The sequence below is a fragment of the Typopeltis vanoorti genome, chromosome 12 (genome assembly GCF_054136105.1).
Source record: "Typopeltis vanoorti isolate ZY-2024b chromosome 12, IOZ_Tvanoo_1.0, whole genome shotgun sequence".
Classification (NCBI taxonomy): domain Eukaryota; kingdom Metazoa; phylum Arthropoda; class Arachnida; order Uropygi; family Thelyphonidae; genus Typopeltis; species Typopeltis vanoorti.
In genome coordinates, this window is record NC_143560.1 from 89,777,436 (window position 1) to 89,792,594 (window position 15,159).

A 15,159-nucleotide genomic window follows, 5' to 3' on the forward strand; every position below is an offset into this window, starting at 1 on the left:
ACTTGTGTTGGAGACCCTCTGCCTAAACCCTGAACATGGCTCTGATTATTCTGCATGATAACCAGTGCAGCATGAGATGTGCTGTATGTGGCATAAACATGTTAGGATATTTGAGTGAAGTCGCTGCAGGAAAGAAGTGGTAGGATTGCAGAAGCCCTTTCCCCATATCTGGCAGTTGTAACCATTTACAAACAGGAAGATAAAACGATGTAAAATTACAGAGGAATTTCCCCACTGAAATATCAAAATGGTCCAGGTAAGGATTATGTAATCATGTGTGAGAAGAGGCCAAAAAAAATTGTGAAAGATGAAATTTGAAGGAGAACAAACTTCAGGATAGATAGTTGTCAGGATCAGATTTTCACTTTAAGACAGTTGAGGAATCATGGGAATATAACAAGGATCTATATTTGACTTTTGTAGATCTGCAAAAGACATATTACAAGGTACCAAGAGAAAAGCTATTCAAAACGCTATAGTTTGATCTTAATGGAAGATCATATCTAGCAATACATAATCTGTTTTTGAACTGCAGTTACAATTGAAGGAGGCATAGAAAGATGGTTTGATGAAAAATAGATGTGAGAGCAGAGTGCACACTCCAGCATTACTCATGATCTATGTAGATCACATTATGAATAAAAGTAGCATTACATCTAGTATCAAAATTTGGAGATGTTAATCTCAGTTTTTACATTTATGAAAATGTTTTATTGTTTAAAGAATCTACAGACTTTTACTTGGATATATTTAGTGGTAGAAACACTGGCTGAAAATAGACAGGAATGTTGAAAACATTGCCTGCATTCTGAATGGGAAAACTATAGAACATTTAAAAACATTTCAGCTATTTAAACAGTTTTAGAGAAGATGCAAGTTTAATATGGAAATAGACAACAGAATTAGCAAAAGCTGATATGGTAGGAAGCCAACTGAATAAATTCTTAGCAAGCTCTGAGATGACATTAGTGGCAGAATCATTAAAAATAGATATTAGGAAGGAATTTGACCTTATCAACATTCAGGAATGCATGAGCAGATCTAAGGTGGTGTGATCACTGAAAGGGTTAGAAAGCCAGATCATTTTTCTGCCATCTTTGCATTTTTCAAAGATGGCAGGAAAATGATCCCAATTATGACCATGATCCAGTAAGGTGTGTTTTAGAAAACCAAAATGTAATATCTGTGCATATTTACATTCTGACATGTAATATTGATTTGAAAGAAAATTGTCAATAGGAAATTAGTAGTTAAGTTTTTTCCCTTTTTTATAAATTAAATTAAAGATGCCAAGAAATTATATTCTTGTTTAATCCAAGTGTATGCAAAGTTTACGCGTGAAGTATCTTCACAACTAGGCTACTTTTATACTACCAACTTCACATTAGTTGCCTTAGTATTCCATAATGCAAAGCACACATCCTTTTTGTGTATAATGCTATGCATTATAGGAAAGGCCACTATCCAGACCACTACCTACCTTAGATAATGATTAAAAAAGAATATAATTTCTTGGCATCTTTAATTTATTATTATTCAGGCTTCTCCATGGAGTTGGTAGACTCGTCACCGGAGACCCAAACTGTCCACACAATATCTATCATACCGCTTCTTGAACTCATTGACAGACAGCACTCGCAACTGAGTCAGGCAATGCATTCCATTCATTAACCACTCTCCAAGTGAAAAATCTAGTCCTCATACCCTTGTTAGCCACACTCTTACTTAATTTCCAGGGATGACCTCTTGTTCTTCCACCACTATCAATCTTATAAAAACCTTTTAGTAAACTTAAATGTTTCTATCATATTCCCTCTTCTCTGCCTATCAACCAACTTCTGTAATACACAAACTCAGCCTGTCATTGTAGGGAGCATTCCTGACATCACTCACCAAATTGGTCACTTGCCTCTGAATCATTTCTACCACTTATCTTCAAGGAATCCAGGTGGATTACTGCCTTTATAAAGAAGAATAATAACTTCTTTACTGTGCATGTTAATGTGTTCTTCAATAGCCAATTTAATTTCTAACCAAGTGAAAAATCTTTCAACAACTATCTCTAATCCAGAATATTTTAATAATAAGGTGTTACACCTTCTTACTACTTTTGTATGAGAAATGATTTCTGGATTACTTCAACCTTGGTATCTCTTCTGGGTCTGGCTCCCACTGATGATATTTAATGATGTTGCATGCTTGTGTTTCTTTGTAGAGTAGAAGTTCTGCTTGGTGGTAGGTTTTTGCCTATCAGTTAGTGGAGCCACTTCTGAATTTTCTGTCCTGCAGTGATGAGTTTAGTGATTCTTTAGGGTTACTCATTGAGATTTAGAGTGATCTTGTAGATTACTCAGTTTTTGGAGAAGTATCCCACACTCGAACATCTCAATTTTGAAGGATATTTGTCTGAAGTATTTCATGGAGACTGTCTGTTGACCAATCATTTTAAATTTAAATCTCCATATGATTTACTGTCCTGATTCTGTGACTAATCTTCACTGCAGCAGTGGTTGGTCAAGTCTAATCTACTGAAGATCATATCACATGGATATACTATATGCTACTGTCTTAAGCATGTGTTGAACTTTGACATTAAACATTGATAAACGCCAGCCATTTTTTTTTTTAAATTAGGATATTGCAGAATGCGTACATTTAGCTATCGTGTATACTTTTTTTGAGACTAATATTATTTTCAGGCCACTATGGAATCACAACATTTATCATGAGACAAAACTATAGACCACAGTAAATATCATACCTTGTCTTGAACACATTCATCATTGGTGCACTCACTACCTAATCAATCAAGGCATACCAGTCATTCACTGCTTTTCTCTTCCTTAAACTATCCTTATAACAGTTTCCAGGGATGACCTCATCTTCTTACTGTATTATCTTATGTAATATTTCCTCTTTCTCATAGGCTGTTCTCACCAGCTGTGTCACAACTTCATTGTCACAGACACTTGTTCTTTGAAGTTGGAGAAAGGAAGCCAATCCGAATTGTGAACATTGAAATTTCCCAAGGAAATTGCCTCACTGTTAGGGTAAGTCAATCACATCCAGTCTAATTATCCTAACGCTGAGATGATTTCTTTGGTGTGATTTCAACATCCACGTTTCAGGCTAGCTTCTCTTCTCCAACTTTGCAGACTAAGCTGGAAAAGAAGCTGAAATGTTTGCTATCAGTAATGATTTAACAAATTGGAGCAACGAAGTGAGGTAAGAAAATCTTGAGTCAAAGTGGATCATACAAAGGCGATTTTAGATCTGATAACCTTTTGGCATGTGATATCATACCTGACAAATGTGGAAGTCCTGCTCTTCTTAAAAAAGCATGAATGATATAATGAAGAAAGTTGAGGTGAGATGTAGTTGCACAGGGTGCCATGTTCAATGATGAATAATATTTTGGGTTTAGATGTTTATAGATGGTGTTGATGCACATAATTGATATTAGAATTGAGATGGTAAAGTCAGGCTTAGAAGGTGATTTTTTGTCACATGGAATTTTGATATTTTATTGGATTTTTTTTTATTTGGAGTAGTGTTGTTTTTATAGATTTCTTTTTTTAAACCAGTATCAACAATTTTTTGTGCTGTTTAGCATGTGGTGAATGAAATATTATGAAAATTTATACAGCCAGAGCATGCATCAGTGGTGAAGGATTCGTGGTCGCCACTCCCACACAAGTGGTACCTAGATTCCAATACAAGCATGACCTCAGGCAGTGCCCCCTGCAAGTTGCTATACTCATGTACTGGAGTATAGTGCATGATTTTACTTTGGCAACATTAAACAGACATCTTCCACTTGTATCATTGCAAAGCTATCTGCCCTTACTCTATAGTTTAGCATTATCAGAAAATAGTTGAATATCTCACCTTAAACTTATAACGATAGCCCACATAAATTAATAGTAATAGAATAAGCAGTATACAGAAGGGTTCTGTATACTGCTTATTCTTTTTGAGATGGCCTGCTCCCTACACAGCTTACTGGCTACTGTCAGCCATTCATCCTGTAACCTCACTGCCAACTATAATTGTAACAGTAATGTCATGTGGTATTTTATTGGATGCCTTTATAAAATCTCAGTCACTAAGCATCTCTCTCTCTCCTTTCTCTAAAGTACAACAGAATCTCATAAAATATAACTTACTGAAGTGTGAGCGTCTGTTCAGCAAATCTATGTTGCTATCTGGAAAGGTTTTTATTCTCATCAGTCAGTCCAGTTTTGTATTCTTTCTGTAACTATTCTCTCTAATGCCTCTTTCCACTTTTTCTTTCCTTCTACTCATCAGGAAATGTTTGTTTCTAAACTGCACACCAAGTCAAGCTTGTTAGTTTTTTTGTGCATTCCTGTAATATGATTTGCTGCTCATTCCCAACAGCTTTATTAATATCAAAAATACTTGGATTTTGCTTTGCTATTTTAGCCAGTTTTTCTCACCTTATGCTAGTTTCACTGCACTCATAGCCTATGCACTATATTCCTTATGCAACATCTATATTTGGAGCACATTGGCCTCTGTTTATCCTCTTACTTTATATATAGTTTCACATTTGCTATTTCATTTCTTTATCAGTGAAGTCACATTGATATCAACAAAGATATTAAGGTATTAATTGATTTCTTGATACTTGAGTTAAAATTTATCTTTTTTATTCATATGGTTCATCTATTTTTAAAAATGTTTTGCTGTTTTATTTAGCAGTATATTTCACATCAGACATTTCTAATGTGAATTATCATTTCATATTTAGATCATGAGATATGAACTGATTATTATTCCTGGTATTGTCATTTTAGAGATATTTGTTAGGTATGATTATTTACTTCATATAGGATTTTAATAAGAGTTTGTGTATAAGTGAATGTTGCAGCAAAAAATCCTAAAAGGATGAAATATTGAATATTTAGAATTAAATTACAGACAATCATTATTTGTATGTGAATTGGAACTGTGTTTTATTTCGGTGAAGTACCTACTTTTTATGGAAATAAAACGTGATAGAATGTCTTAAACAGCATTATTTTTGCTACATTTGAAATGTTTTTTCATTTTAATCAGTGTAATTCTGCATTACATTTAAGATTTAATTAGTTAGAGCTGGATATTTTAGATAGTTCTAACATAGAATCATGGTGCTCTAAAGGAAAAACAGAATGTGAAACAGAAATCAAAGTATTACTATATATATGCATTAAAAAGAGAAAAGTCAATGTAAATCAAGCATTGAAAATGAGCCATCTGAGCAGTTATAGTAATAGAATATGAAACAGCAGAATTGTATAATTTTTTTTAAAAATTAGCTTGCAACAGATCCCACAATATGACTGATTACCCTATTATCGGAATGGATTCTCCTTTTTCTGACATGCGCAGAAGTGTCGAAGGAGCTCTAATCGGTGGGGAACTATAACAGCACAGTGGTAAAAAAACACTGACCAGGCATGCAGTCAGGAATACATATCCATACTTGAAGTAGAAAAAGCCATCAAAGGCTTCAAATGTGGAAAGGCAGCAGGAGTAGATGATATTCAACCAGAAATGCTGAAGTATGGTGGTATAAAAGTCTTACAATGGCTGCACTGCATAGTTCAGAAGACCTGCACAGAGGGATGAATTCTTGATGACTGGAGTAGAGCTCTCATAGTACCCATATATAAAAAGGGAAATAAAACTGAATGTGAGAATTAGAGGTATTTTCCTACTGAGTGTTCGTGGCAAGATCTATGCAAGTATACTTGAGAAACGGTTGAGAAGAATTGTGGAAGAAAAGCTGGGTGAAGAACAAGCTGGATTCAGGCCAAATAGAGGCTGTCAGGATCAGATCTTCACTTTACGACAAATAGTTGAGAAAGCATGGGAATATAACAAAGATCTGTATTTAAGTTTTGTCGATTTGGAAAAGGCATATGATAAGGTGCCAAGAGAGAAGCTGTTCAATATGCTACAGTTATATGGTGTCAATGGGACATTATATCAAGCAATACTTAGTCTTTATTTGGGTTTAAGTCAGCAGTTAGAATTGAAGGGAGGACAGGAATATGGTTAAAGCTGGCCTGAGACAAGGATGTACAATATCCCTTCTGTTATTCATTATCTATATGGATCACATTATGAAGGAAAGTGGTATTAAACATGATATCAAAATTGGAGATGTTAATATCAGCTCTTTGCTTTATGCGGATGATGTTATACTTCTAAATAAATCCGCTACTAGTCTGCAAGATTCTCTGGCTAAATTGAATAACTGTTGTAATAGATATGGTATGAAGGTCAGCAACAAAAAGACCAAGATAATGAAAATAGGCAGAATCATTGAAAATGTCAACTGTATTGTGAATGGAGAACCTGTGGAACAAGTAAAACATTTCTGCTACTTAGGCACGATTTTTAATGAAGATAGTAAATTAAATATGGAAATTAAAGCTGGTATGGTAGGAAGTCAATTGAATAAATTCATATGGAATAAGAGAGAAATTAGTCGGAACACTAAATTAGCTGTATACAAGACTGTGTTCAAACCAGTTTTAACTTATGGATCTGAGAGCTGGGTCAGAAGTAAAACACTTGACCAGACTAGAGACCGCGGATATGAGAGTCCTCAGAAAGATTAGAGGCGTGAACAGATGGCATCAATGGCAATATCATATTAAAAATGAGAATATTAGGAAAGAACTTGACATTGTCAGCATCCAGGAATGCGTTAGCAGAGCTAATCTCAGGTGGTATGGTCACTTAAACAGAATGGGCGAAGAAAGATTAGCAAAACAAGTGTTCTCTGCCAGGTTGGCAGGAAAACGACCCAGAGGAAGACCAAGATATAGGTGGATTAATACAGTACAAAGTGCCTTAGACGATAGAAATATAAGATCTGATAATGTTAGTCTTGACAAGTAACAGACTTATTTGGAGAAAAATTGTAAATAGGAAGTTAGTAATGATGTAAATTTTTCATTTTCTATCATATGCTGTATACCCCTTGAGGGTACATGGCAGGAATTTGAGGTGTTTTTTAATTCCATATCTGGGGTTATACTGTCTCAATTCAGGAATTACTCAATTTCTTTTAGTTTTCAAATAACTTGCTCATTTCTGAAACCTTTAGTAACTTCTAGATTAATAAATTAGAAATGGTAGTGGACTAATGTACTAATACAATACTTGTTTGCAGGCTATTATCATCTTTGTTCCAGTTCCACAGCTCCAAGCATATCACAAAATTCAGACTAGGCTAGTTAGGGAACTAGAAAAGAAATTCAGCGGGAAACATGTTGTTTTTATTGCGAAACGAACCATGTTAAGGAAACCAACACGCAAAATGAAAGTTAAAAATAAACAGAAGAGACCTAGAAGGTAATTTTATTTTAATGAGTTATTTTTAACATAATTTTTAATAATTTTATGAGGTGTTTCACATAGTGATTTTATTTCATTTTTATAAAATAGATTGAGTTTTCATTTGCATTTTATTATAGTAACCATAAGATTTTTTTTAATGCTTTAATTCCATTATTATTGCAATAATATTAATCTTCATACTTGAAGTAGTGTTTTTTGATGAATTTAATAATGACCTTATTATGCCCTTCAGAAAGACCTGGGTTTGAATCCCATCTAGAACACATCAACCTTTATCAGTGCCTTTCAACTAATGGTAAGTTATTAGTTGGCCTCAAAAAATAGAGGTGTCTGGGCTTTTCCTTTTGGAAACTGGGGTTTTTCATCCACAAGATTAACAAACCAGTTCAGAATACACCCAATTGACAAAAAATTAATACATCTGAAATTGAAAAATTTTTCATTTAATTCCTAATGTACCTTGGGGGTGTGGAGGTGGATGTATGCTTTTACTACATGAAAATTCTACGTCACTGTTAACTTCTTGTGACAATTTTCCTCCAAATCAATCTTATCTATCAGGACTCTGGTATTATTAGATCTTTCATGATGAGAGTAATATTTGGTCTTTTTTTTATGATTAACACATACTATTTGGATTACAAAACCATAGGTTTTAATACACACACATACACATATATGTATATATATGTTAAAGATATCAAGCAATTTTAAACCTGGTTTTACTCCATTTTTCCAAGTAAGCAAACAGACAAATGTCAAGTTTGCGCCTGCAATATATGCAAGACCAAGGCAACTCGTGGTAGAAGTGGAGCAAGCTCTGATCACTAATCTTAATATTTACCCTTAATTCCAAAACACATCTCCAAGAAGGGGATGTATGATGTTTTGTATTAAAGGCAAGGGGCCACTACCCAGACCGGTTTCGACCTTTATTGAGGCCTCATCAGTGGGAGCCAGGCTAGAAATACCAAGATTTAGTAATGCAGAGCTTGTAAGTATTTTACCAAAACGAGTTACCATAAGGTGTTATAACCTTATTAAATAAAAATCTCAGGAGGAGATATAGATGTAGAAAGTGTCTGTTTGCTTACTTGGAAAAATGGAGTAAAACCAGGTTTAAAATTGCTTGGTATCTTTAACATAACTATACCCAAGTTAAAAATACTTTCTACATCTATATCTCCTCCTGAGATTTTTATTTAATAAGGTTATAACACCTTATGGTAACTCGTTTTGGTAAAATACTTACAAGCTCTGCATTACTAAATCTTGGTATTTCTAGCCTGGCTCCCACTGATGAGGCCTCAATAAAGGTCGAAACCGGTCTGGGTAGTGGCCCCTTGCCTTTAATACAAAACATCATACATCCCCTTCTTGGAGATGTGTTTTGGAATTAAGGGTAAATATTAAGATTAGTGATCAGAGCTTGCTCCACTTCTACCACGAGTTGCCTTGGTCTTGCACTACCTGTGGGATCAGCTAGTCTTGCATATATTGCAGGCGCAAACTTGACATTTGTCTGTTTGCTTACTTGGAAAAATGGAGTAAAACCAGGTTTAAAATTGCTTGGTATCTTTAACATAACTATACCCAAGTTAAAAATACTTTCTACATATATATATATAAAAACTTCTACTAGTTTCGTTAGCTGTAACTGACTAGTTTTGTCAAGACGAGAAGGTAAAACAACTAGTAAATGCAAAAAAAAAACAAAAGAATGCGGTAATGGTTAACAACATTTAGACAAAATCGGAAGGCTCGCGTGACATGATGTGCATGAAGCGTGAAGAGTCGATCATTATTACAAAGTCGCGTTACATAATTTTTGGCGTAATGTAGCTCCGCTAAACTTAACGAGTTAATCAGATTTTTCCATATATCCTTTAATATAACCTCTTGGTTTCTATTAAGGTTATAGCCTGTTTGTAGGACTACTGCAGCTTCTTTAAAAGTTCGACTACTGTAATCCTCTTCTATATATAGCATAGAGCTGTTATTCCAATCTATTGTGTGGTTTGAAGTTGAGAAATGATGTGCCAAGCCTGAGGTGTATGTTCTGTTGTGATTGATATCTCCAACATGTTCTTTATTTCTAATTTCTAGGCTTCTCGAAGTTTGTCATATGTAGGATAGTCCACACGTGCATGGTATGCAATAAACACCTGCATATTTGAAGAAAGCTACGTTATCTTTAGGGGATCATAACAACTGTCTAGTGGTACTCATTGGTTTAAAAACAACTCTGATGTTATAAGGCTTCACAATTCCAGCTATTTTTGTGGAGACTGAGCCAACATAGGGTAAGACGATGGGTGAAACATATTGAGTTGCTATACGTTGTTGTTGGAGGTTGTTACTGTAGAGAATTTTATTGATTATGTTTTGTGAGGGTAACCATTCTGTGATAGAGATTTAGATATACGGGAAAGTTCTGTACGTACGTCTTCTTCTGTGACTATATTTCAGGCTCTGTTTCTTAGCATATGTATGATGCTGCATACAGGCTATAACCTTAATCGAAATTAAGGGGTTATGTTAAAGGATATATGGAAAAATCTGATTAACTCATTAAGTTTAGTGGAGCTACATTACACCAAAAATTATGTAACGCGACTTTGTAATAATGACCGACTCTTCATGCGTATCATGTCACGCGAGTCTTCAGATTTTGTCTAAATGTTGTTAACCGTTACCGCATTCCTTTGTTTTTTTGCATTTACTAGTTGTTTTACCTTCTCGTCTTGACAAAGCTAGTCAGTTACAGCTAGCGAAACTACTAGACGTTTTTATATATATGTGTATTAAAACCTATGGTCTTGTAATTCAAATAGTATGTGTTAATTATTAGATCTTATATTTTGGTCTTCTAATGCATGTTATTACTCTGTCAATCCATCTAGATCTTGGTCTCTTCTGGATATCTTTCCTCTCCTGTTATGTTTAAATAACCACATTATTAGCTCTGCTCACACACACTATTGAATGCTAACAGTATGAAGTTCCTTCCTTATATCTTTGTTTTTAATAATTGTGCCATCTGTTTACTCCTTTAATCTTAGAACTCATCTGTGGTTTACAATCTGATCAGGTGTTATATTTCTGACCTAGCTCTCAGATCTATAAGATAAAAATTGGTTTGAACACTGTTTTAACTGATTTCTCTTATTCCATATCTACCCTATATATATATATATATATATATATATATATATATATAAAATGATAAGCCTTTTTGTGTAACGTTTTTCTGTCACGTTTTTTTCAAGTTATTTGAAAAGTTTTGAAACTCGTGAGAACCAGCCTACCAGTCCAGAACTCGGGTGGTTGGGCGTCGGGGGTGGGCAGAACCTCCCATTTGAGTCATCAGAATTCAAGGAGGACCGGCCTACCAGTCCAGAACTCGGGTTGGGGGGGGGTACTGATACTGATATGAAGTCAACTTCATATCAGTACCAGTTTTGTTAATCTCATTGTTTATTTTCATATTTAATTTATCAAATTCACTAAAAATTGTACCTAAATAACTGAATTGTTTTACTTGTTCTACAGTTTCTTCATTTAGGATGCAGTTGATGTTTCAGTGTTTCTGCCTATTTTCATCTTGTATGCTCAAGGGGTGAACAGGATAATTATGAAAAAGATATTATGTTTCATTATTGTGTAATAATGAAAAAGTTACTTTATTACTAACTTCTGATCAACAATTTTACTCAGGACTCCAACATTATCAGATCTTATATTTCTGTCTTAAGGTGTTTAAGGGTCAAAGCTGTATAACTAAGAGGAGACCTCCACATAGCCTTTAAAGGAATGCAGAGAATTGGCCAGAACTTCTGACCTAATGTCCAATCCTCACCTTCTTGTGGTGCACACAGGTAGGTATCTACCTGAATACTGTACAAATGAGGATGGGCTGGCAATTTGGAATTAGCTGAGTAAATTGTATTCTTGTTGGCTTAAACCAAGATATAAAATGATAGTACAACATGACAGACTTTTCTACATGCTGGGACGTTGTCTGGTTAAACAAGGCTCCCATTGTTTTCACCTAGGGCAAACAGCAAAAAGTCAGCTACTGGAACAATCCTAAAACACACTCCAATTCAACATTGCCAGAGTTCAAGATCGGTACTATCAACATAAGAAGCTTGAATGGCAAAGAAATGGAGCTAGCTGAGGAATTGGATAAGTACCAGATCGACATAATAGGGGTGACTGAAACAAAAAAAAAAAAAGACAAACTGGAGATCTTTCTGAGCAATAAATACAAAATGTTATATTCAGGCAATGACAATCAAGGAAAAGGACTGGCCATAGTATTCAAATACAAGGCTAATCTTCTTGTATGGCAGGCAGTATCAAGTAGAGTGATGTGGGCAAATATAAGAATGGGGAACTAGACAATGAGACTTATTTGTGCCTATGGTCCCACAAAAGGTTCTACTAAGGTAGAAGTGGATGAATATTTTGAGGATTTAGAGAAAGCAGCTGACACAATGAAAAATGAAAAGTTGGTCCTTGTTGGGGATCTAAATAGCAGAGTAGGAAATGATTGTCAGACATAAAAAATATTTTGGTAAAATTTGGAGAAAAGAGCAAAGCTAATAATGGTAAATACCTGTTGGATTTCTGCTCAGGACATGGACTGGTTATTTCTAACACCATGTTCCAACATAAAAATGTGCACAAATTCACATGGAGAGAAGAGGCAAGGAATAAGAAAAGTCTCATTGACTATGTTATTGTTGATAGTGATGTTTTTCCACTTGTTGTTTCAAGGATACTTGCAACATAAGATTGAATGATATAATCACGTAATCACAAGAAAGATATTTATTTAACCAAATATTTCGGTCTGGAAATAGCAGACCATCGTCAGTGGTATTACAAGAACAGTTTAAAAAATACAAGCTAGAATACTAACACTAGATCGTTAAAATTAGAACACACCGAGTGATGTTATATCACTATGTATGAAACGGTATATTTTGAAGTAGAAACATGATTGAATTTGCTATTTAAAAAAAATTAATTAATGAGTAATCTTGATTAGACTTTCCCATATTTTTGATATAGATATACAGTCATTACGATTCAGGTTGGGGCGACGGAGCAAGGCCTCCACGCTTTCCTTGAACAAACGTTTCCAACCTATAACAGGATCTATGTAAGAGGCGAGTCCTGGACCAAAGGATGCTGTGGTCAGTTTCAATCCCGTGTTGAGCCAATCCAGACTTTTCAGGTTTGTTGTGAAGAATGGATGATGGATGTTCTAGGATTCTTTTTTCAAGAGGATGTCCAGTTTGTCCAAAATAAGAGAGATCGCAGTTGCATGGAATTTGATAAACTCCAGGAATAGATAAAGTTGAGCGTTTGTCTTTAGGAGAAGGAAAATGAGAAGACAATTTGTTAATAGGTGAATACGTAGTTGTTAAATCATATTTCTTTAAAATTCTAGCGATAGGTTCTGAAATACCGGAGATATAAGGAATAGGCACTCGACGTATTGAAATTTTGTTGTTTTGTGAAGGATTATAAGAATTGAGAAGACGTTGAGTACTTTTTTCAGAAAGCCATTGAGTTTCATGTGTTGTTGGATAGTAGAAAGTTCTTTCTGTAGATAATCAAAAGTAGAACAATTAGTTTTGGCTCTTCTGATGAGGCATTTTATAATTCCTGTTTTTTGACATGGATGATGGGCTGATTCTTTAAGAATATAACGACCTGTGAATGTTGGTTTCCTGTATACTGTAGTTGTAAGAATATTTGAAGGTGATCGGATGAGGAGAACGTCTATAAAAGATAACTGGTTGTTTTCTTCTAATTCCGTAGTAAACTTTATGCGATGATGCAAGGAATTAATACTGTTTAAAAAGGAAGGTAAAGCGTTTTTGCTGTGAGACCAAATAGTAAATATGTCATCTATATATCTTACCCAAAAAGATGGTTGAGGGAAAATAGATGCAAAGAGGACTTTTTCTAAATGTTCTAAATAAAAGTTGGCTAAAGCCGGAGAAAGAGGACTTCCCATGGCTGTTCCTTCTACTTGGCTGTAAAATTTGTTTTGACATACGAAATATCCAGAATGTATTACGAAATCGAATAGTTTTATAATATCTTGAGGAAAGATGTCAGCAAGTAATTTTAAAGTTTCCTTGAGAGGTACATTGGTATATAAAGATTCTATATCAAAATTAACCATAAGATCTGTAGGTTGTAATGAGACATTTTTTTAATTTTTCTAAGAAATCTGAGGAGTTTTTTAAAAAAGAATTAGAGTTGCCAATGTAAGATTTCAATAATTTAGCTAGATATTTGGCTATACGGTAAGTAGGAGAATCAATACAATCTACTATTGGACGAAGAGGATAGTCAATCTTATGGATTTTTGGAAGGCCATAAAATCTAGGAGGTCTTGCAAAATGAGTTTTAAGTCTTTCAGTTGTGTCTTTATCCAAACTGATGACTTCATCAAGGAGAGAATTTAATTTCTTTAGTTGATATGTGGAGCGATCTCGAAGCAAAAGAGAAAGTTTTCTTCTGTAATTTGCTGAGTCCATAACTACTGTTGCTTTTCCCTTGTCAGCTTTAGTGATAATGAGGTGATTATTTTTTCTCAAAGACTGTCAAGATTTCATTTCAGAAGGAGATATGTTGGAAGGAGGAAGTTTAGCCTTAAGTAGAGACGAAGTGACTTCTAGGCGAAGAGCATTAGCTTTATCACTGGTTAGATGATTAAGATTCCTTTCAATATTTACTAGGAAATCTAGATATGGTATTTTATTTGGAACAATAGAAAAATCATGTCCTTTTGACAGGATGAGGGTTTCGCTTTTAGTCAAAGGACGTCCAGATATATTTACAATCCAATTATCTGGAGTTATGAATGGCTTGGATTGTCTAGACGAAAGAGCTTCATATTTACGGTTAAGATGTTGACTTTGTTTATTATAAGCACGTTGAGTAGAAAGAGGTTTTTTTTAAATCATCATCAAATTCCTGCCATGTACCCACAAGGGGCGTACAGGATACGATAGTACTACATGAAAAAATTATATCATTACTAACTTCCTATCTACAATTTTCCTCCAAATCAGTCTGTTACTTGTCAAGACTCCAACATTATCAGATCTTATATTTCTATCGTCTAAGGCACTTTGTACCGTATCAATCCACCTATATCTTGGTCTTCCTCTGGGTCGTTTCGTTGCCAACCTGGCTTTTTAAATCTATATATTTTTTTTTATCTATATATATCTATATCAAAAATCTGGGAAAGTCTAATCAAGATTACTCATTAATTTTTTTTCTTTAATAGCAAATTCAATCATATTTCTACTTCAAAATATACCGTTTCATACTTAGTGATATACCATCACGCGGAGTGTTCTAATTTTAACGATCTATTGTTGGTATTCTAGCTTGTATTTTTTAAACTGTTCTTGTAATACCACTGACGGTCTGCTATTTCCAGACCAAAATATTTGGTTAAATATCTTTCTTGTGATTACGTGATTATATCATTCAATGTTTTTCCACTGGTGCAGGACACCAGAGTGTACAGAGAATTTGAAATTGGAAGTGATCACCATTTAGTCTTGAGCAGGATAAAATTGAATTTCATATTGAAAAGAACATGTAAGAAAGTTTTAAAGAGAGTAAAAGTTGAGCAGCTCTCAGATGTGAACTGTAGACTAAAATGCACAAAGATTATTCAAGAAAAAAATGAAAGAGTTTTAGAACAGGAACCAAATCTTGGAGATTCAGTGGCAAGCCCTG

General features: G+C 34.5%; 1 protein-coding gene across 1 annotated transcript in view; it reads left to right on the forward strand.

Moving 5' to 3' along the window:
- Window positions 1-15,159, forward strand: part of LOC150100987 (small ribosomal subunit protein eS7-like) — a 92,335-nt gene that overhangs the window by 48,895 nt on the left and 28,281 nt on the right. Inside the window, exon 4 of the mRNA XM_090401724.1 lies at window positions 7,190-7,371. Coding sequence (XP_090257850.1) covers window positions 7,190-7,371 — 182 coding nt within the window. The remainder of the gene's footprint in view (window positions 1-7,189; window positions 7,372-15,159) is intronic.